Below are 23,274 nucleotides of genomic sequence, written 5' to 3'. Positions count from 1 at the left end.
TCAACTGATTCAATTTTCAAACCCGACTTGGCCGCATTGTTTTGATTCTTTTTCTCTGAACTGATATAGAAAATGTGTCAAACTGCTACAAAAGCATTGTGACTTACAACACACATTTGCATCAAAGGATGCGCTGTAGTACAGCAAACGCATCCTTAAAAGGCTGTATGGATTTCCATTTTTAAATGAATCAATGAACGGGAATACATCCGTCCTTCAGGTAACTGACACCACAGCTCTTATGTTACTACACAAACAGATCTCCTGCCCGCTGCTGTGTATTTTACTTCAGAAATTAATCAATAAGCAAAAATCTTCTCCGAGTTCTTTTTCTGTTTGTCTTTCTGTTTGTTTGGATTCGGTGCTTCTGTTTGTTTCTGGTTTTACCTGAGTGCACAGACTCGGGAGTGGATCTGTAGCTCTGCGTTGGGGACCGAGGGGACAGGTTGTGAGTTGGAGAGCCGGGCACACTTTCTCCAGAGGACAGAGAGCGGTTTAGTGAAGATAAACTCCGGCTGGTGTGAAGTAGCGATGCTTGTTTAGTGATCTTCCTCAATAAAGAGCTCTTCTTCTTACTGTGGAAGAGTATTCAAAGTTGGTTACAAGCCCAAATGATTTATTTACCTTTATTGGTGTATTTCAGCCAATTTTATAGTATAGTCAAAGAGAAAGAGAAAAAAATAGAACAAAACCCAAAAACTAAAGGGTGTACCTGTTGATATATCACAGAATCGACTGGGTTGGAAAAGACCTCAGAGATCATCAAGTCCAACCCTTGGTCCAACTCCAGCCCATTGACTAGATCATGGCACTAAGTGCCATGTCCAATCTCAGTTTAAAAACCTCCAGGGACGGTGAGTCCAGCACCTCCCTGGGCAGCCATTCCAATGCCTGACCACTCTCTCTGCACAGAATTGCTTTCTACTAGCCAGCCTAAATTTTCCCTGGCAGAGTTGAAGCCCATGGCCCTTGTCCTACTGCTGATGGCTGGGAGAAGAGCCCAATCCCCACTTGGCTAGAACTGCCCTTCAGGTAGTTCTAGAGAGTGATGAGCTCACCTCTGAGCCTCCTCTTCTCCAGACTAAACAAGTCCAGCTCCCTCAGCCTCTCCCCATAGGGCTTGTGTTCAAGTCCCTTCCCCAGTCTTGTTGCTCTTCTCTGGACCCTTCAGCACTTCAATCTCTTTCCTGACCTGAGGGGCCCAGAACTGAACACAACACTCCAGGTGTGGCCTCCCCAATGCAGAGCACAGGGGAAGGATCACTGCCCTTGTCCTGCTGACCACGCTGGTTTGGATACATTATCTGCAAATTGCTTTCACGAGATTTCTTTTACATTATCTTAGTTACCATTTACTTTTCAACAAGAAACATCAAAACGAACCTTTCCTGACCATCCTTGGTTTTACTCTTCTTGTTCCTCCGAGCCATCTTGGATTTGTAGCTGGCCTTCCGAGCCGGCCCAACTTTGATGGACGTGTTCTCAAACGGCGTCGTGGAGATGGACACTTTATTCCCGCTCTGTCAGAAACACGACACGGAGACATTGCTCAAAACGTGGCTGTCCGAGGCAGATCTGCAGGCTAAGCAGGCTGCTTTATTGGTGCCTGCCATTTTGCAATCCTTTGTCAAACTCCATTTTCCCCTTTGCATTTCCCCCTATCATTTATGAAGGAATTGCTGAGAGAGAGCCCTCTTTAGTCAGGCTTTCACAACTGATTAGCTCAGAGCCCAGCTGGTAGGTAAAGCTTCCCAGAGCAGGGGGAACACAGCATCCGATCTCTCCCATTGAGATCCCAATTGCCTCCATTTCATACTTGTAATACTTGGAAGCCTGAACAAAGTGATATTCTGTCAGCAATCCTATTCCCAGTGCTCCGACTGATGGCAGATGGGAGCATATTGGGCATCTATCATGATGAATCTGCAACACAGAGCATGGCTTGTCTCACTCATCTTAAAACCAAATCCTGATTGCTCCTGGATTTGCAATCCCAAAGACTGAAACGGTCCAAAACTTTGGGGTTTATTTCCATAAATGGATTCAGCTCAGAGGCGATATCAAAATGCAAGTCATTTAACTGGATAATTTTAAGACCAACCATTACAAAGCTACTTTCAAATACCACTAGGAATAATCCTTGAGGAAGCAGTATTAAGAGCTAATAACATTAGCACAGCCTACAGGCAAAAAATAAAAGTCATTTGGAAAAATCTGAAAGTATTTGTTTCTTAAAGTGATGATTGAGGAAAGGTGCACTTAAATCTTATCAACCTTTTTCTCTACTGCTGATAAAAATGTATCTGATGTGTCCTTATTTCTTACACACAGTATCTGAATTCAGCTTAAATTCCATAAGACAATTTTGGAGATTTAGGGATCAAGCTACAGCAATAAGTTTCCACAAAACAAAGACCAGGTGCTGTGTACATACTGGTATCCCAGGCAACGCCAATTAGACACCTACAGAACTTTAAACAAGCCGTCTCATATTTTGCATATTACCTATTTTCCGAATCAGAGCAGTGCTGAGTCCTTACCTTCAGGATGAGCTCCACCACCTCGGTGTGCACCAGCCCATGGACCGGCTCCCCGTTGACATGGGTTATCAGATCCCCCTCACGCAGCCCGGCCTCGTTGGCTGGACCACCTTCCTCCACGTGCTGCCAACGAGAAGGCGACGACTGATTTCAGGAGAGGAACGTACAGGATTGCTGACCAGATCAGACTCAATCCCATCCACCTCATCTCCTGCTGCAGCCAGCATCAGCTGCTCCAAAGGAAGGCGAAAGAAACCACTGACTGGTGCAGCCAAGCACAAACATCTGCGCTCCTCCGCTCCTCCCAGCACCCCGCCAGTCTTCTCCAGTCCAAGGCAGCCAGTGAAGATGATTGAGCCGATCAAGAGACCAGCTCATCCCAAAGCAAAAGGCTTAACGCACTTCCCAGAATTTTCAGCACTTGGCAACGTTAACTAGATTCGCTTGATTTCCAGACAAGCATTCCATCTTTTTCTATTTCTCTGCCATCCCAAATCCAGCAGCCTTTTCCATGTACACGCTGGAATCCACAGAGGCCAAGAGACTTTTAAATAAGACTGGGCCATGTGTTTAGGGTGTCTACATGGCATCTCATCCCAAACAGTTTCTTTTTCCACTTTCCAACCTTTATTGACCTACGCAACAGACCTTTCCCCCATGAATGCATTGCCTTTCCCCATCACTGTTCAAAAAGGTGAGCGTCCTTTACAGTGAGGAGACAGATACCCCTGAGAATGCTGCCGCTCTCCCTCGAGCCACAGAAGACTACAAATCAGTATCTTGGTAAACTCAGCATTTCTCAAGGAAAGCAGAGAGGAGCAAGGGAAAAAATGCAGCTTCAGATTGTTTTTCTAGGTAAGAATGAGTGTTAAATGATAACCAAAGCATATGAAGTCCAAATTGTCTCATGAACATAGAGATACAAAGGAAATAATAAACCACCTTTACCCTGGCTCCGCTCTCTCTAACTACACAATTCAAACAACGCTGCTTCAGGGGATGGATCATTCCTAGGAGTCCTAGACATTAACAAAAAAGGAACACAGAGATCAAGTACCAGAAGTAATGGAAGGGATACGGACATGGAAACCAGCCCTTTGAGCGCAGCACACAGCTAAGCCAGGAGCCAAGTCCCCGGGCAATCAGCGTAGCAGCAGTGATGCTCTAAGGCTTGTAATCGAGTCCAAGCGCCTGCTTGGAAAAGCCCAGCAGACTGAACCGATCAGGAGCAGGTTATAATCACTAACACAGGTCTGAATAAATTAGCTGTGACTGGCCCTCATGCAACAACCCCAATAAAGAGAAAGAGGGTATGTACACAGAAACATGCTTTAAAGTATGTGCTACAGGTGAAAGAAGGTGGATTTATGTAACCAGGGAAGAAAGAAGGAAAGAAAGGTTGTTGTGGCTCTGTGATGGGCTTGAAAACCTCTACAGGTAAAACCCAAAGTGCTGTCATTCATGAATTTTTAAAATTTCTTTGTAAAGGGTTTTCCCCCACCCCAAAATGATAACTTTGGGTCCAAACAAGGAGAGAGAAGTAGGGTGGCAAATTATAGTTGATAAAGCTAAATCCCACAACCCTGGCTAAACGCACTTCTGGCCCCAAGGGTACTCTTTAGAAAAGCAGAGACATACCCAGACCATGTGATGCACAGTGTAGATATCACTGTCACCCATATAGACGCGAATGGCACGGAGAGTGAAACCGTATTTCTTTCCAGCCCGATGGATGATGATTGGTGGTTTCAGGTTTGCGATAGCAGGAGAAAAGTCGCGGCTGGGTGAGGAGTCCCTCGAAGATGGGTTGGAGGATAGAGAATGAGGTGACATTGGACTGGCCAATGGAGAACACGTGTGGTGATCTACAGTGATGACACAAAGGTGGGCAAAAATTAGGAAAACAGGTCTCCAAAAGAGAGAAAATTCTTGTTAGAGAACAGCTAGGAAACCATCTTTCCCAATGTTCTTAAAGCTCCTGGTCTTCACCAGAGCTGGGTTTGCCTGCAGCTTCAACTAATTAATGCTTCAAAACACAAAAATCAGCAAGGTTTCCAAAATGCACATTTGGAGGTGTGTATTGAATCCAGCAGCACCGTTCACCTGGCATTATGGTTGAGTCACAGGGTTTATTTCTCTTTTGGGAATCTACAACCCATCACACACATTTGCTCTGGGCACAACCCTGGAACACCCCATTTCACGGTTATAATATATTATCCCCCTCCAAATAGATCAGACAGTCTATAGATCTTGGTGCAAGTCACATGTTGGTGAAGAGACAAATCAAAATCAGTTAATATTCACACACACACACACAAAATCAGTAGGCAATCAAACAACTACACCAAGGCAGTTTTGGTAGTGTTTTAAATTCATGGGGGCAAAAAATGGTTAACCCTAAAAACCTGGGTAACTGCAGGGACTTTGCAACTGAAAAACAACATCCCAAGTGTATGTTAGAGCGTGTTTCCCAAAGGAACAGCCAAGGGCTGGGCTATGGGCTGAACCACCCTGATCCTGCTTGCTAGTGGAACAACATCCACTTTTAAAAATATAAAGCAAATACAGAACTCTCATTTTAAACTGAAGCTGGTCAACATCGGTGAAATAAACCAAAGAGCAGGACTATTAAACGCAGCTGTAAAAGGTAATCCCTAATCCATTAAGAAACACCTGCTGAACACCCAGCACATATTTACCTGGCAGATGAGAGCGGCTCTGGAAAAACCTTTGCAGGGTGATTAAATACACGTTTTTAAGAGATTTTCATAAGGGAATTTGTAGTTTGAAAAGCAACCAACGCCCAATCCATGAGAAATGTAACGTGCATCACCGTGATGGTGCCAAGGAGGAGGCGCAGGCCTGCGTCAGGCATCGCTCTCCGCAGGGTGTGCTGGGCTGCTCCACCAGTCACCACCCGGCATTAGCAACTGTAATGATCTGGCTCTGCCAGGAGACAGAGCCGGGCCAACCAGGTGAGTTATTCAGAGCTGACTTACTTCAGGAGTTTATGAACTCTTGACAGCTCAATCTCAACCAAGTTATGCGGAGTGACTGAAACTTCCCGGTGCGTGGATGCACCAGACACATCCAGCTCCCAAACTGCGCCGTGGTTAGTGTGTGACACCCAAAAAAGAGCACCTTGAGGGTTAAAATTGTTCCGCGACTCTACACCTCCTTGCTGCACCATTGTCTAGAGACCAGCTCGTGCTCCAGGAGCCAATTTAAACAAAACTAGGGAAAGAATACAGCCCAGCTGCCATTTGCAGAAGCTGCAGTCAGACCACACACACAATGCTCCTGTCTGTGGCAAAGCAATATTCATTATCCTGCTGCGTAGTAAATATTAAACCGATTGTAAAAGTTACATCTCTCCCCTCCTGCCAGCGAGGGCTTTATTCCAAAAGAGCGAAGGGGGAGGATCTGTCTGCAGACCTTTTGTTCAGTGCTTGCAGATTCTGACAATGCCTCATTTCTTACCTGAGGGAATCAGGAGAGACAAAGCAGTAGCGGATGCTGATTTAATCACTTTATTGACAGGTCTCGAGGTACGTTTCTCCCCTGACTCCCCAGAGAGCAACCTGTGTCGTGCCCGCCGCACTGCCAAATCGCTGATGGCTTTTGGAGTGGTAAAGTCTGGGCCTTCATTGCTATTACTGCGAGCGCGTGGATCAGAGAAATCTGCAGTGCTCCCAGCTACAGTTTAAATTAAAACAGATTAGAACCACAGGGAATTCCTAACAGTCTATTCCCCTACAGGCAAAATACATTAAATCAAAGTCATGTTTACATGAAGTCCAAGAGTAAATTTTCCTAAGAAGAAACCCCAGGGCTTGAATTTTTATTTACAGAAATGGTGTTATTCTGAATACAGAAAATTAGCAGCTTCTTTTCTCTTGGAAAAGCTCACTAATGAAATCACGTTGCTCAGTAGCAGTTACATGAATCCTAAAGCTGCGGTGTCGTTCTGCGGGCGAGCTGTTTCAATGGGATCGTTCACAAATGAAAACAGGTTTACGGAAAGTGCTCCGTTTTTACAACCAGCAAGAACCGTCAATCTAAGTTAAAACTGCCTGTAATAAAAGAACCAGGTTCTACTGGAGTTGCACATAAAAAAATCCACCTTAAAGGACTACTAAGGTACTGAAGTCAGGGAAAGTAAAAATGTGGATTGCAAAGACAACCCTAATTTGCACCCTTCTGTGCACCATTGCAATTCAGTCTTGAATTACTTAACGTGTTATAATTATATATCAAATGCAAAGTAATCTTGAAAATCAGACTAGGTATGCAAGAACAGCAGATGCTGGGGGTGCTGTACTCAAGCTCTGTGCCTCAGTTCCCCACCTGATACCTTAAAGGGGAACTGTGCAAACATATTAATTAGAATGTACAAGGTGCTCAGAAATGAAAGTGGTGAGCATCACAGCAAGTCCACAAGGGAAATTAATCATTCTGTCTTCAAAAGCAAATTGTAAGCAGCAGGCAATAAATAAAGCCTAAGGGCCACATCTTGAACAATGAGGACAGAACAAAACATTGATCATCGTTATTTAAGTGGGCACCACTGCTCTGCATACTAAGTAAAGCAGAAAGTACCATGAAAATAAAAATTCAAAGCACCATTCCCATAGACCTCAGTGCCAGATCAACAGCCACACAGTTTCAAATAAGGCTCCCACACAATGAGGAACCCAGAATCAGAGGCTGCGTGCGAAAAGGCTGCGAGATGCATTAGAGGAGCGCTCTGAGACAGCGGCAGGAATACAACGGTTCTCCTGCAGCTCCCTGCCTGTGCATCCCTGGATCCCCAGCCCTGGACCAAAAACTGTGCTAAGGCCTTGGGCTCAGCGGTGCAGGCTGCCCAGGGAACCTCCATTTTTGCCTATTTCAACTTGTGTGTACAATGAAAGCATTCTTGCATTTTTCTAGGCTTTTAGTATGAAACTGAGAAACTAAGGTTCTGCTCCTCCACCTTTTCCCATGGGTTAATGGAGTACCAGGCCTCTTCTGCGAGGATGAGCCATAGAGGGGAATGGGACAATTTTGGAGGAAGCTTCACAGACTGCATCGCAGAAGAGGAATCATGAGATATGGGAATCTCTGGCTTTACTCTAGTCTGGAGGAACATTTCCACTGAAGCATTTCCACCTTCTGCTATCACTCCACCATCACATCTGCCCAGTGTCCTTCACCTTGTCCTCACCTGGTCTTGCTGCCACTCTGCCTCCTTGCTCACTACCTGTTTCTTCTCCTTTCCACCCTCAGTGCATCCACAATTGCTTTGCCTGCATGCTGCCTGTTTCCCCCAGCTACTTGTTTCTTATTTTCTTCCCCAGTTAGTCCTTGTTCTTGAACGCTACAGTCTAATTCTTCCCCAAAATATGCTTTCCTTCTCAAATATTATCTTGCTAATCTTCAATTCAACTTCCCCACTCTCTTGCATTCCGCAGCAGCCCAGGACACCATCGCAGGGAAGCTCCAGCTCAGCCCCAGGATGGACAAAGCTGCTGAGAAGTCAAACGCTGACTTCTAAGCCTCACTCTACTAGACTTAGGCTGCACTTTTTAAAGCCTGCAACTTGGCTAAACTTCAGGATATTTGGCTGAGACAGCAAGTAGCATGTCCCTGACACAAACCCCATTCCCCTAGCAAATTTCAAGTCTCTACTCCAAACTAAAGCCTTTCAGATAAAAAAAAGTCCGAAGCAGCAGGAATCTTTTAGTATGGCTGAACACCCATATTCTCCAGCCCCAGCTCAGCAGTGATCTGCTCTAATGCTTAAAATAACGCTGCCTCAGGCACCCGGCAGTTGTAAGCAGGCACAGATCATGTGGGTCTCAAGCATGAAAAAACCTTAATCTATTTGAAGTGAGACGACTGAAATAAAAGATGTAATTTTGAAGAGATTAAACCACCGATGTTATTACAAAGACAAGCACAGCCACAAGACTGTACCAAAGTAACACTTAGCACGACACATTCGCATCATTCGGCATCCAAATCCGGTTTTATGGTTACCAACTGCAAGCTAACGCGGCTTTCTTGGGGCCATCGTCACGCCAAGCACATACCTGTCAGTGTCGAGGCGCTGCTGGCGGCCGTGGAGGGGACGGGGGGTCCAGCATCACCTTCCAGCTGCAGCTCTTGCTCCACGGGCTGCTCGGGAATGGGGACGGGCAGCCCGTCCCGCGGCTGCACGGCGGACAGGAGCAGCCCCTCGGACTGCGGCCTCTTGAGGACGGTTCCCTCGTCCTCAGCGGAGATGGCAAATCGGGGCATGTCCAGAAGCCCTGAGCAGCGCCGGCGGACGGTCAAGGGCGGGCTGGAGTCGCTCTCCGTGTGCGAGGACTCAGACATAGACAAGCGCTTACGCAATCTGAGAGAGAAAACAAGACAGAGCCCCTCGGTCGAGTTAGGGGGATAATGAACTTTAAAGAGAGAAAACAACACACAGATGCAACTCACGCATCTGAATCCAGTTTAAGGTGAGGTTAGGAGACTGAGATATATCTTTAGGCATCACCTGAGCCTACATTCCCATACATTCGTTGTTAAGCTTCTAAGAAAGGAAGGAATAAAACCAAATTCTGGACATTCATATATTAAATTGACATTTTAATGACAAGATTTTGTTTTATATTCTGAGCTTTAGAAACTTCGGACTTTCCTAATGGCTTCTCTATTTGCGACAAATGGTCAAAGTCTGGCAACACCAGATTTTGGATTCACTGATGTTTAAGAAAAAAACTCTTGTTGGTACATCTCCAACATAAGTGGCCTTCCAATGAATGAAGGCTTTACTTAAAGTTAGAATTCCTTTACATTCAAGTATTTTCTACAAATTTAGTACTTAATCAGATACATGTAAAGATTATATCACTTCTACACACAGATTGTCAGCTATTTACTCCACTCTCCAGGCTTCACCTGTGGAAATACTTCATGTGAAGCATTCCTGACCTAACACTGGTCGTAGACACTTTTGGCGTAGGTTGATCTTTCTCAACTGCCATGAGAAACCAAAAGACGCGGCTCTAGAGAACTCACATTTCAGGAGACCCGATCACCCAGCTGCGGTCTCGACTCTTCAAGCCGCCAAGGCTGTCCAGCCGATCATCTTTTTCTTCACTCAGACTACGTTTGGTTGGCGGTGGAGTCTTCCTCTCCTCGTGGATGGACAGACGTTCCATGCTGCTGTACACCTGCACACAGCAAAAGATGCTTCAGTAGGGAGAAAACAAACCTGCATGGCCTCTTCTGATCAAGGGGCGCTATCTCTTCTCAAAATGGAAGATCTTCCCCACAAGCATGAACTTGGCAATGCTGGTTGAGTAAATAACATAGTGCAGATGTGACATGTTCAGAGCATGCCAGGGAGGACAGCACCAACACCTCCCTGAAAAAAGCCCAACACACCATGGTGTCCTGGTTTTGTTAAAAACAAGTTTCTCTTTCAGTGAATTTGCCTGTCAGCTAAAGCCTTCATATTAACTGCATTTTCCTGGAGAACCAGACACATGTTTTGGTAAACCTAGCAATGGAATGTGAAGTTATTGATAAGCATGGATGGACATCTCACCAGAGAGGCAACGAGAAACCGGTGACCAAGAAACTGACCAACTGTGTATAACATCCCATTCACGTGAATACTTCATATAAAAGTGGGAGATCACGAGGATCTCATTCCTTTCCCTTTTTGCCTTTTCCCTTTTCCTTATGGCCGACATTAGGAGAGGACCTTGCTAGTCGTCCCTGCGAACTGAGCCTAGTGAGACTGAATCCAGCTCCGGTTGGCTGCAGAGTCCAGTCCAGGACTTCGGGTGCCGGCTCTGCAGTTGCTGAGACTTTCAAGATTGGTTTTGTATATTTTGTATTATTTTCTCTATTCTTATTAGTAGCATTAGTAAAACACTGTTAATTTTTCCAACTCTCTTCTCTTTGTCCTTCTTTCCCTCCTGATTGCCTGTCCTTAGTGGGAAGGGGGGAGAGGGAGGGGGAGAGGAGGTTAACAATACATCTGCTAGGGTTTTATTGTCACCCTGCAATCTAAACCCTCGACACATGGAAATACTTTTGAAAAGACTTCATTTTTGGTTTTAAAAATTCTCAAATCTAAGAGGAGATATTGCCAAAGCAGGCTCCGCAAGTCTCGAAGACTGCCATCTGGATCTTGAAATCTTAGTGCACAAATTCAATCCGGTGATAGGCATCATGCTCGCGACCCCGTTTCATTATCACGAGTCTATCAGCATTGCCCCAAGCTGCCTTCAGAACAAAAAAGTCCTGCCCTCCTCAAGGAATCTACTATAATGCTGACAGCTTAATGAAAGTGCCTTTCTTGGTTTTACAGCCGTCTTTAAATAATTAAATGATTAAGCAAAAAAATCCATCCTTTTAAAACTACACTTGACTGTGGACCTAATTTACATAAGAAGAGATTAATGAAAATAATGTTATTAAAAATTCAGAGCATCAACAAGATAACTATTAATAAATCATATGGCTGAATTGTCAGACAAGAATTTCAAAATCTAATGAGTCTTTTATGCCTCCCACATTACAAATACTGTATAATTTTCCAGGTCTTAAAATAAATTCATTAAAAGTGAACTTTTTCTCTTTGTGGCAAAAACACTGAACCCTAAAGAAAAGCTTCAGTCTCACAAACGAATAATACTCTTGGTGAGAAAAGGCAGAGAAAAGAAACCCTTATGTACTCATGAGAACTTTCAAAACCCCAACTAATCCTCAGGTCCAATTTTAAACATCCTTTTGGTGATGCAAATCAGGAGCGAGTCCATAAAATTAATGGTAACTGTTACTTAAGCCCAGTCTAGGACAAAGAACAACAAACTAGTGCTTCAAAACTGACTTCAGCAGTGGGAATCTGGAGGAACTGTCATGGAGAACTGAAATACCTTTCAAAGGGTTGAAGTAAAGTTCCGCCTCTCATCTCATGAAGAAGAAGGAGCCGCGGTTCACAGAGCGGGCTGGCCTCAAAACAGCATTTATTCTCCCAAAATACTTTATCTGATCCAAGCTAACGCTGGAGTTGCACTACTTTGAAATGCCTGGAAATCCAACTTTTTATACCAGATAATGTGGAAAAGAGTTGGAGACGTGCAGGGACCTGAATCCAAGCAGTGTGGCCAGAGGGGATCTCCTCAGGGCTTCCTGCCCCTTTCCCACCTCAAAGCAGAACCTTCTCCCTTGTAGCACCTCACAGATGCTTCTCCAACCTGCTCCTAAAGCCCGCCAGCGACAGAAATCCTACAAATTCCCCATGCAACCCCTGCCAGCGCTTAATTATTGTTCAACACTGGAAAATTCTTCTTATCATCTACTCTATACCTCCTTTGTGCCTATGATCTCATGTCAGTTCTGGCTAGAACGGGAAAACCAATGTATCTGCTCCTTCTAGCATTATGTACGTGGAAACACATTAGGTTTTCTGTTTTGCAGATCTCGGATCATTCTTGTTGTTTTCCGCTGGACCCTCCTTTACTGGTCCATGTTTAAAGAACATTGCCCAGGACAGGACACAGCAGGCCAGCCGAGGCCTTCCCGCTGATAAGCACATGGAAGGGCTTTCTTCATTTGCCTTGCAGAAAATACTCGTGCTCGCCCAGCACCATAACTGTCGTTTTGCTTCACTAATTTGGCACATCTAACTCATGATGCACTATATGCCCACATCCTCCTCTTTGACACTGTCACATGTTGTTCTTCAGGCTGTGTTTGAGACAATGAGCAGCAGAGCTGTAAACTTCACCCGTGCTCTTAGCCTGGGATCCCTTTGATATTAGACCATGAGTTCAAAATGTCAGAATCAATCTTCATCCTAATACCATCTTGACACCTGCTAGAAGACCCTTTCAAAATGACACTGTTCAAAGTAAATAAGCTTTGGACACTCCCTATGCCAGAGGGACCTCTGCAGTACCCCATGTGTTAGTGAAACATCAAGAAATACATCAGGCTCTCCAATTACTCTTGCACTCAACTTCTAATAGGCCATAAACTATCACAGAATAAACAACACTCACAGGTTTTTTTCTTTCCTCAGTGAATACTAAACACCGTGTGACTCCCACACATCATCTGCATTATTAAAATCTGCCCCATACAAAGCAATACAACTGTGTTCCTCTCCAGGTTCTTCTTTCGACATGCCAGCATGCTCCTACCTTGCTGAACCTCGGCGAGCACGAGGAAAACTGCCGAATTTCCACGTGATCATCGTCGTTAGTGTCCTCCTCTTCCTCCGAATCCAGGTGGTGGTACCGCTCCGAACGGGCTGCGAACGAGACGTGGAACATTTTATCAGCATGGGGAGTTGGTCACTCACCCCTCAAGCAGCACAAGCTCAGCCACAGTCATTGAACCAATTCCTACTTGTCTGCTTACAAAGAACTTTCATAACCATGAAGAGTATTTTCCTTAATACTGAAACACACCCAGCCAGTTTTGCTCATCCTGTACGATTAGCAGTGCAGAACACCTCCTTCCTGCTGGGCTTATATCTTCAGCTATATTATGTTCTAAGAGCAGCTGATACTCTAATCCTGCAGACCCTTCATGGTAGGGATATTTCTTGCCTATGGCAAACAATCACATGGAAGGAAACGTGGAAACAATTCACTGTCCCGGTTTCCAATAAATAGCTTTATGATTGTACAAAGTCTGTCCTGCATACATACGCACAAGCCTTCTTTAAAAAAGAAAATATTTACCCCCCCCAAATATTTCCTCTTTTCCCTTCTACAAGTAGAAAAAGGGTTTGATTTTGTGACAGAAAACGGGCAAGCAGCCAATATGCAAAGCTATTTTTAATGCAAAAAATCTAAACTGCCTCCAAAGAGATTCTGTGCTTTGAGATTTGCAGCACTGTATTTCTAAGCCAGCCACACTGGATATTGCGGGGCGGGCGTTAATAAGTTTGGCTATGGAAAGCTGATAGCTACACTGAGCCACATTTGCTACACTGTATCAGCCAGAAAGCTACTTTTATAAATTCTAAATTTTCCTGCATTAGGATTTATAACAGCAATGCCAACTCTCATCAGAGTCTATGCGATGATTTCCTGACGTGAGAACTGCAGCCTTTATAAAGGACCCAAATCAAAGTCACCCTGATAACCTGCTGAGCGTGGCTGGGCCCTCAGGGAGTCTGCCATCATTCCTACAGCGATCTGCACTGCTGAACATAACGTGGTGCTTCTACCAACCAGGATCCGCCCGTGGCTGCTGCTCTGCTCCTCTCCCAGTTCAGGGAGCAGCGGTCAAGTTCAAGGTCCAGTAAGTCCAGTTAGTGGTGGGAACACACGGCCTCAGTTTCTACACCAGTGCGGTACCGATACAACCCCCGTACATGCAGAAGTTCAGTTCTGGGCCCCTCAGTTCAGGAAAGAGATTGAAGTGCTGGAGCGGGTTCAGAGAAGAGCAACAAGGCCCAGGAAGAGACTTGAACACAAGCCCTATGGGGAGAGGCTGAGGGAGCTGGGCTTGTTTAGTCTGGAGAAGAGGAGGCTTAGAGGTGAGCTCAGCACTCTCTAGAACTACCTGAAGGGCAGTTCTAGCCAGGTGGGGATTGGTCTCTTCTCCCAGGCATCAGCAATAGGACAAGGGGCCATGGGCTTCAACTCTGCCAGGGGAAATTTACGCTGGATATTGGAAAGCAATTCTTTGCAGAGAGAGTGGTCAGGCATTGGAATGGCTGCCCAGGGAGGTGCTGGACTCACCAGCCCTGGAGGTTTTTAAACTGAGATTGGACATGGCACTTAGTGCCATGATCTAGTAAACAGACTAGAGTTGGACCAAGGGTTGGACTGGATGATCTCTGAGGTCTTTTCCAACCCAGTCAACTCTGTGATTCTGTGAAAACACACCTCTGGCCCCTCTGCGCAGCTTGACTCAAATTGCTTTCTGCAGCGAGGACATGGAGATTCTCAATCTCTCACTCTCCATCCAAGCCCTAACCTAAAAGCCTCTTCCCCAAACTGGAAGAGCACTCTCTACATAGAATTGCTGCTTTTGCAGCGTGGAAGCTGAGGGGCTGGGGGCAAAGGTTGCTCGCTCCCTCCCGTCACCCTGAGCAAAGCATTGGAGTGGAGCAAAACGTGTTTCATATGAGCCCCACGAGGAAGAGATTCCATTGAAAGAGGGGAGAAATATCCATAGCTCGGGAACTGAAACAGCCCAGTATCATCCTGCGCTGCAGCCGGAGTGCGGGACAGACCCACCTGAGCAGTGACAAGCCCAAGCGCTGTGCACTTGCTCAGCTCCCCAAGTCAAATGAGCAACGCTGGGTCAGAGGCTGCAGGGACAGACCTCTCCATCCCCACACACCAACCGTCTGCTGCTCGTCTGGAAATACCACGAATCTTACACAGCACTGACACCACGGCAGTTCCCGGACATTTATACACACCAGACAGATGCTGCGCTTCATATCCTATTAGAGTTAATAATACTGAAATAACGTGATACAATTGCAGTGAAAATAATTTAAATCACTTTAAATCTCTAAAGAATTTTTGCTACATATTTGTCTTGAAGGTTTAGGGTTTGTTTTAAAAAAAAGTCTATTGGATGGAAAGAGTCAGTAGGGAAAGATAGTGTTGCTGAAAGAGTCAAGGAAGTTGGATTTACCCAACGCTTTGGAAGTATTGTAACAAATCCAGCATCACGGCTGCGGCACCGCTCAGCGCAGGGCCAGGGAAAGGCAAACTGACTTCAGCAGTAACAGCTTTTCAATTCAAATACATTTGCTTTTGAAGAAACCTTACTCGGCATCCAACAGAAACTTTTTAAAGCGATTTCCATCAAGTGTTTCGTTCAATTTCTAACAATGACTTTTCTCTAACGGTTTCAAAAATGAAATATGCACAAATAATACGATGCTGTTTAGGTTGAATCTTTAGTCTTACTGTCAAAATAGCTTGTGTCATCCTCAGATTCCAACTGCGGGATGAATTCAGCTTTCTGCCGAAGTAATCCATTCCAGTCCAAATCTTTAAAGAACCGATGCTGCTTCACTTCAAAGGCACTACCTGAAATAAGCATCTTTTATTGCAGAGTATTTCTTTCAGCATTTGCATAGCAAGAAAAACAAACCCTAAAAATATCAAAAGCCTAAAAGAATGTACCTGAGGATGTCTAAGCCAGACATTTTCCAGCAATTTCGAGAAAGGACGTATCCATTTACCAAAGTGGTGACGGAGGGTGAAATGTGAACATTCCCCCTTCCCACCTCCTGTTTAATGACAACACATGACTCCCCAGGCTGAAGACAGCATCTGCTATCACATTCCACTGCAAGTTGCAACACTAAGTACTAATTAACTTCTTAATTTAAAATTTCCAAACTCTAAACACCATCAGCTTCATAGCTGAATAAAGAGAGCGAGCTCAGGAATGTACTTTGCATGTGAGCAGCTCCACTGTCACGAATAAAAGGCAGGAGCTTACATATCTTCCTGAACTCGTATCTTTTGTTATGTATCTCAGAAGCTTGGGTACCCAGAAGGAAAAATCAAGGATTATCTGTCTACTGGTATATTCATTCTTTTTCAAATGAAATTAATATTCATAAAAGATGCTACTGTCTCTTTAAAAAAGGGAACAGTGAGGAAAAGAGATAAAAGGTTTACGGAGTGCCAGTGGCACTGTGAGATGCCCAGTGGAACAGCAGTCTCAGCATTACAGGTATGTAAGAAATAAAAATCAGTCTATCGACTCATTTTATAAGGCAAGAAACTCTACATCTTTTCCATGCCAGCAACGTCTTTCAAGTACCTGAATTTGAAGTAAAGAAGAACATGTGAAAATCATCTGATACCATTATTAATTCATGATCTATTCATCACTCTTGTGTGCACATGTGTTAATCTGCTGAATACATGTGCCTTTTGGAATTGTTATACATAGGAGTCTTTATTTTATCCTTAAAGCATAGTTTCCGATTGAAAACCCAAAATTAACCAAAGTAATCAAATCAATGACAGAGAGAACCTGTACTGTGAAGTTGCAGTGTTGCGCATATTATTTTAAAACAGGAGTGCAGCTAGACATTATTTATAGTTATTTATTATCAGGAAATGAGAAGTGTCGGCTTGTAAAACTTTAAGTCTGACATTATAAGACAGAAAGGTTGATGTACACATCTGACTTTGGAAAAGAGATTATCAAACTTTGCTGCATGTTTGGAGAATTCTACAGTACAGGCCTCTAGGAATGGGAAAGGTTTTGTTTATTACATCCAGGAGTTCACATCCATATAGTGAAAGAAAACTAAAGAAATCTGATTATACACTGTTCTAATGGCGACACAACCCTCAAGGCTTTAATGGAACAGCACACGTTTAACAAGTGATGTTGCCAAGATGACGATGTCTCTTTCTTGTTTCCCAAATGAGACAGAAACGTCTGACTCATGTACAATCTACACTAATTCTCAGAGCTTCATCACACAAGATTCTTAAACCCAGTATAAACTGTTTCTCAGCTCAACATGGGTGGGTGTGCATCACTGCCCAGGAAGCTGCTTCTCTGCTTCTGGTCAGTACCCTCCTGTGCACCAGGTTCCTACCTGTTCCCATTCTTTCCAGAGGATTTTGGCGGAGCAGCTTCGAAATGAGGTCCTGGGCATCCGGGGGCAGGGCATCGTCACCTTCCGGCCAGGCAATTTCATCTGGGGACAAAAAGAGACTTGACATTTTCTCCCAGCTTCACACCCAATTTGAATAACCGTTCACATTCCTATACCGTAAAATACAGCGTTCAGTATTGCCCCAGAATTGTAAATACCTTGAATTCAGCAGCTTGCATATTTAATATAATTCAAGCATTGACATTTTCCAAAATGCATAAAATTCAGCGTCAGCTAAAGCTGCTGTCAATTCAAACAGTGCTTGTGGAGAAAAAAGCATTAAGAACTCTATTAATAAGGTATGAAATGGGACTTCCATGACAATCCATAAACAATGACACTGGTGATGCTGCGGCTGTATCTCGTGCCTGCACATTCCATGCTCGTTATGCTTGGAACAGAGAGAACAATTCACAGGTAACGATTTCATGCATCATATTTAGTTCTTGGCTGAAATTCGCTTTTCAGAAAGAACATTCTGCCAAGTGTGTTAAAAATTTACTGTTTCAGAAAGCATTCCCAATAGGAAATGTTTTCACTGGTGTATTCACTAAGAGAACACAAAGCAATCATCTGTCCAACTCCAAGCAGGAGAGAGGTTTAAAAAGCCACAAGACATGGAGGTACCGAGTCCAACAGCTTCAATGTGTTTTGCTTAGAATTTCCTTTGTATTTCGTTTGTACAATAGTTATTAATTGACTGACATTTGCACCTAAGGAAGCAATAACCAAAATCAGACTGGATTAGACCAGTTGGCGGCTGCTCCTTTCATATTCTCCATTATTTAAGTTAAAAGATAGAAGAGGAGAAGAAGAGGAGAAGAGGAGAAGGAGAAGAGGAGAAGAGGAGAAGAGGAGAAGAGGAGAAGAGGAGAAGAGAAGGAAGAGAAGGAGAAGGAGAAGGAGAGAAGGAGAGAAGGAGAAGGAGAAGGAGGAGAAGGAGAAGGAGAAGGAGAAGAGAAGGAGAAGAAGGAGAAGGAGAAGGAGAAGGAGAAGGAGAAGGAGAAGGAGAAGGAGAAGGAGAAGGAGAAGGAGAAGGAGAAGGAGAAGGAGAAGGAGAAGGAGGAGAAGAGAAGAGAAGGAGAAGGAGGAGAATCCCCAAATATTTTTCCCCAATCCCACAAAGCTTTGTGTGACTTCCACACCACTCACAATAGCAGAACTATCTAGCAAGACATTAAGGAACTCAACAACTTTTGATAGCTGGAATCAGACAGATGCTACTTTGACAAAGAAATACATTTTAAAATTAAACTCCATTATTTTAAATCTAGTCCTTCCTGGCTAAACTGAGGATCCTCAGTATTTCCAGTTTAACTTCACAGCACACTTTGAAACCTTTTCAGAGCCGGAACGGGAACATACCACTGATCACTTGTCCAAACAGCTCCTCAGGTGTGTCCCCAAAGAACGGAACGCAGCCGACCAGAAACTCGTACAGGATAATTCCCATGGCCCACCAGTCCACAGGCTTCCCATAGCCCTGGCGCAGAATCACTTCTGGGGCGATGTATTCCGGAGTCCCACAGACCTTGAGAGAAACACACAAGAAAGCAATAAACTCATAAATTCCCAAGCTTATTATTGTCTGTTTTTTCTTTCTGCCCTCAGAGCTTTTCAAGGAAATCATTAATGTTTTGCCATTGACCGCTTCAAGCTGTGAGCTGCTTCCACGGGGCAACAGTCTGTATTTGAGGAACATGTTACCTGCATTGAAATGTTATCGCATAGCATGGAATGTTTCTAGTGTGGACATACCAGCTAAGTAGTCCTCTGGTGCATGTGTAGTAAGGCATATGGGAAAAATGCATATTCTGTGTGTATAGGTCTGTCTGCTTGATGGATGTCTGCTGGCACAGCTACAGCTCTCAGGAACCCAGCTCTGACAAACCTCTCCCATCTCTGTGCTAGCAGAATGAGTTTCACAGATGCAGAATTAGCAGCACAGCATGATCACTCGCTCCAGCATCTCAACTCGGGAGGTACAGCTGGCACAGGCAATGGTGAAGGAAATCACGGTGGAAGATCCAGGTTGCCTCGGGCTTAGAAGCAACAGCTATAACCAAATAGCTGTAACAAATATAACACTGCAAAGCGCAAAACCAGGATCTAGTGACCAAAGAGAGCTCCTGCTAGAAAAAGCATTGTTGCTTTGAAGCAAAGGAAGAAAATACCGCAGGATGATTATGAACTAACACTTGGCACAGCTGAAAAAGGAAAGTCAGCTGTGATCCCAGGTATCTTCAGAAGAGAGAAATACTTTTAATCCCATTATAGAAGGCACTGGTGAGACTGTACCCAGAACGGTATAGTTCTGTCAACTATGCCCAGGAGATATGAACTCAAGTGGATAGAGCTGCATGGAAGAGCTATTCACTCAAAGGAAAAGTCTATCTTGTTACCTAGAAGAACTTAGCTAGTTAAGTCCAGAAAAATGAAGAGTAAGGAGAAAAATGACCCTTAGTAAATATAATGGGGATAAAAATAAATGTTCAAGCCATCAGAAAGAAAAAAAAAGAAACATACAGGAACCATCTCTGAGCTTCCCAAGCACCAGAAGGGGGAGACCGTGGAACAACCTTCCAACAACATTGGTGTTACGGCCCTAAACCAACTTCTGTTCACACCTGCGCTGCCGCCTGGGCCGCATTTTCAACACCCAAAACAAAGAGCTGAAGTGCAGCGCTCCAAAGCAAGGAGCTGAAATAACAAACGATACCAGTTTATGCACAAACATGAAAACGGACTTGTGTCTTTACTCATTCTACAACACGTGGCACAGTGTCGAGGCAGAGAGGGAACGCTACAGACCCTGATTCTATCCCGATACAGAATCCTGCATCTGATCCTAAATCAGCAGACAGAATTTTTCAGCTTACCTGCTTATCCAGGAATTCCCTGGTATCCTTCTCAATGTGTCCCTCATAAAGATTAGTTGTAAGACTCATTAACCCAATTTTAGACAGTCCAAAGTCTGTTAGTTTAATGTGACCCATGGAAGTTATCAGGAGACTAGAAGGAAGAGAAGAAGCAAAATAAACCCACGTTCAATTGTTTCCCAAAAGCAATTTCAAAAAAGAACACCACAAGGTAACGCTAAGCAAGTTCTCGGTGTTATGTCCCCATTGAACACCTGGAAGGAATCTCCTATGCAACTAAATATCACAAAGCTGCCAGGGCAACCAGAAATCAGCCTGCCTTCTGCCATAATGCCATTAGTGCAGCGACAGCTCTGAGATTATACCTGAAGACATTCTTCCCACCCTTTCTCAGTGTTTATCTGGTTCTACATCAGTAGCCAGACTCTCCATAAAATCCCCTACATGTCAGATGCCACCGAAGATCTCTACTCCCTGTCCCCTCCATGTCCTCTTGCCTATGGAGACAGCGCCTGAAGAACTTCTCCCCCTCCAGCGTCTGAAGAGTTAGAGACTTACTTGTCAGGTTTTAGGTCACGGTGAACAATTCCATAATTGTGTAGGTACTCCAGCGCCAGAACAGTCTCAGCAAAATACATCCTCGCCATATCAACAGGTAGGGCACCAATGTTCTTGAGAAGGGTAGCACAGTCACCTCCTAGGAAAAAAGTTGCAAATATGTCATGGTGAAATAGCAAATATCAGCGAGAAAGAAAAGCTGTGGGTCTACTACATTAGAGTACATTTCCTACAGGCGCTCTCAAGTCTGTTAGCCTGAATTTGAAAGCTCTCTCTACAGCCAGACTTGAGCTTCAAATATATAATAAAATCTCAGTAAAAGTGAGATCCATGTATGCTGAGCACGCTTGCTCAAGAACTGTACAGATGCCATAAGAAAGCCTTGAAGAAAGGGCAGTTCATGACAGTTTGGCCTCCCTAGACATTTCTTTGCTTTCCACCGCTGGGACACATACTACTGCTGATACACAAGCTTCTTAAAATACTAAGTAAACACCTTGCAAGGACTGACTGTCCCTGCACATGGAGAGCAGCCACTCTCAGGACACAGCTGTACCCATGAGAATAACTCTGTGGGCCCCTGATTCAAGTTTCTTAAGGAACACCGGCCACACATTTCATTTGACTGTCGTATCTATTTGCAAATAGGGATTTATACCAAAAATCACAGGTAGATACATCTGGTTTCATTCCACTAATTTAACTGAAACAGCATTGATACAATAAACTTTCAGCCAAACAAGCTAGGCATAAGAAATCAATCCTACCCAGCAGTGGAGATATATTGCTTACAATAAGACACAGTGATAAGAAAAAAAATCAAATAATATTCCAAAGAATAAGAGAAACAACAACAAAAATCCAGCATAAAATAGCACTGTGTTTTTTTCAAAGGCTGTTAAAGAACACAGTATTGCTCAGTGATGCTTAATTGTCCTTTTCTAGCTGCAGAGCCAAGCAAACGTGCCCCAGCCGCACCGTCCCACAGGGCAGCGGGAGGGTTTCTTCTCAGTGAAGCCTGGAAAGTTCATGCTGATTTCTGACCCCAGCAGTTTTCTACATGTGGTTTTATGTTTCCTGAGCTCCGCCGCAATCATGTTGTATTAGTCACCGGGACTCACAAACGGAGTATCTCCTTACGCCAAACTGTACTCGCGGCGGAATGACTCATTTTTCCCAAGCAGGACACACACTCCTCCCCAAAAGGGCATCACGACACCCCCTGTGATCGCAGGGCTGACGGAGCGCATTGTCCGTGAAGAAAGGATCAGCAGACACCCCAGACGCTTCTTATTTATTGCATACAGAGCAGTGCAGTGACCATCTTACACCATAACGCACACATCTTCTAAATCAGTTAGAAACGCCATCCTTTCCGAGGAGACACTGCACATCCATCCTACTGAAGGTGCCTCTGCAGCTGTAGACAACACAAACGTACCTTCCACGTACTCCATAACCATGCAGAGGTGGCGCTTGGTCTCAAAGGAGCAGAACATGCTGACCACAAAGGGGTTCTCAGCAAACGTCAGGATATCTCTCTCCACAAAAGCCTGTTGGATCTGGTTTCTCAATATTAGGTTCTGTTTGTTGATCTTCTTCATGGCAAAACGCTGACGGGTGGTCTTGTGTCGCACCAAATACACCGCTCTAGAAAAGCATATACCAAGGGGAAATGTTCAGTTTTCAGGTCAAACTGGTTTTTATGTGGGTTTTTTTGGTTGGTTTGTTTTGTTTTAAATGGATCCTAAGAGGCTTATCTGTGACTCCATAAAACCCCATCTCAGGGCCAAGCTCCTCTAGAAGAGAAGGAACTCTAACATGTTTCCTTCCAAAAGCTACTTGGCCTTCTTGAATTGAGCAGCATTTTCACTGATGTGACTAACACGGAGATTTTACAGGCAAAACGTCACATCCTTCAGCATCACTGCAGAGAGGGATGTATTTTTCAACACTACAGTCACCATTGCACTTAAAAAATGGTCCAAAACATATGGAATCAACACGAATATTTTCCGAGCTCCCTAAAATGAATTTAACGCAACACTGTCACCATGGGTTTCCTTCAGTAAAGTGTCTCTTACATTTCTATTACACTCCCAAGCACATGCTCAAATTTGGCTGTTATGACCCACCGAGTAGCCCTGGTTATCAGTTACAGCCTAATGACTATCACAGATAAGGGTTTCTGAACCGTAAAGAGTCAGGAACCCCCTTTAACATTCTCCATAGGTTTGTATGAGCAGTTAAAATTTTAACTGACCCACTTCATTCTGGATTCTTCAACGGATAATAAAATTTAATCGCATTTTTACTGTATTACTTCTCACGGTGATTTTGTCCCAATGTAATTTTAGCATTTATTTTAGTATTTTAAGTGCTCGCAGGCAACCACATGTTACATATATAACCTGAACCCATGGAAGAAGCAAGAAGTCTAAACTATTTCTCCTTCAATATTCTCGCTGTTTCAATGAATCATAAATAACATTTGCAAGTACAGGATTTTACCCTCGCTCATTTAGCCTTTAAACAAATACAAATTACAGGACTTAACGGGACACCATGGATGGAAATGCAGATTGCCTTGATAAGCAATGAGCAAACGGGTGCAAAATCATTTCCTCAGACTCACGGAACT

General features: G+C 44.1%; 1 protein-coding gene across 3 annotated transcripts in view; it reads right to left on the bottom strand.

Moving 5' to 3' along the window:
- The window catches only part of MAST2 (microtubule associated serine/threonine kinase 2), a 187,476-nt gene that overhangs the window by 6,304 nt on the left and 157,898 nt on the right, over positions 1-23,274 (bottom strand). For 2 of the 3 annotated variants that reach the window (XM_080349198.1, XM_080349199.1), the window contains exons 16-29: positions 22,075-22,283; positions 20,634-20,772; positions 20,076-20,208; positions 18,562-18,727; positions 17,137-17,238; positions 15,476-15,598; positions 12,734-12,843; positions 9,594-9,748; positions 8,618-8,922; positions 6,024-6,239; positions 4,179-4,405; positions 2,541-2,663; positions 1,384-1,520; positions 388-575 (exon numbers count right to left, since the gene is read on the bottom strand). In XM_080349198.1, the coding sequence (XP_080205324.1) occupies positions 388-575; positions 1,384-1,520; positions 2,541-2,663; positions 4,179-4,405; positions 6,024-6,239; positions 8,618-8,922; positions 9,594-9,748; positions 12,734-12,843; positions 15,476-15,598; positions 17,137-17,238; positions 18,562-18,727; positions 20,076-20,208; positions 20,634-20,772; positions 22,075-22,283 (2,333 nt within the window). The remainder of the gene's footprint in view (positions 1-387; positions 576-1,383; positions 1,521-2,540; positions 2,664-4,178; positions 4,406-6,023; positions 6,240-8,617; positions 8,923-9,593; positions 9,749-12,733; positions 12,844-15,475; positions 15,599-17,136; positions 17,239-18,561; positions 18,728-20,075; positions 20,209-20,633; positions 20,773-22,074; positions 22,284-23,274) is intronic. The other variant, XM_080349200.1, reaches the window with a different exon arrangement.

This window comes from Nesoenas mayeri, assembly GCF_963082525.1.
Source record: "Nesoenas mayeri genome assembly, chromosome: 8".
NCBI lineage: Eukaryota > Metazoa > Chordata > Aves > Columbiformes > Columbidae > Nesoenas > Nesoenas mayeri.
The sequence above is the reverse complement of the archived record's forward strand: the minus strand, read 5'-3'. Positions and strand labels throughout refer to the sequence as shown.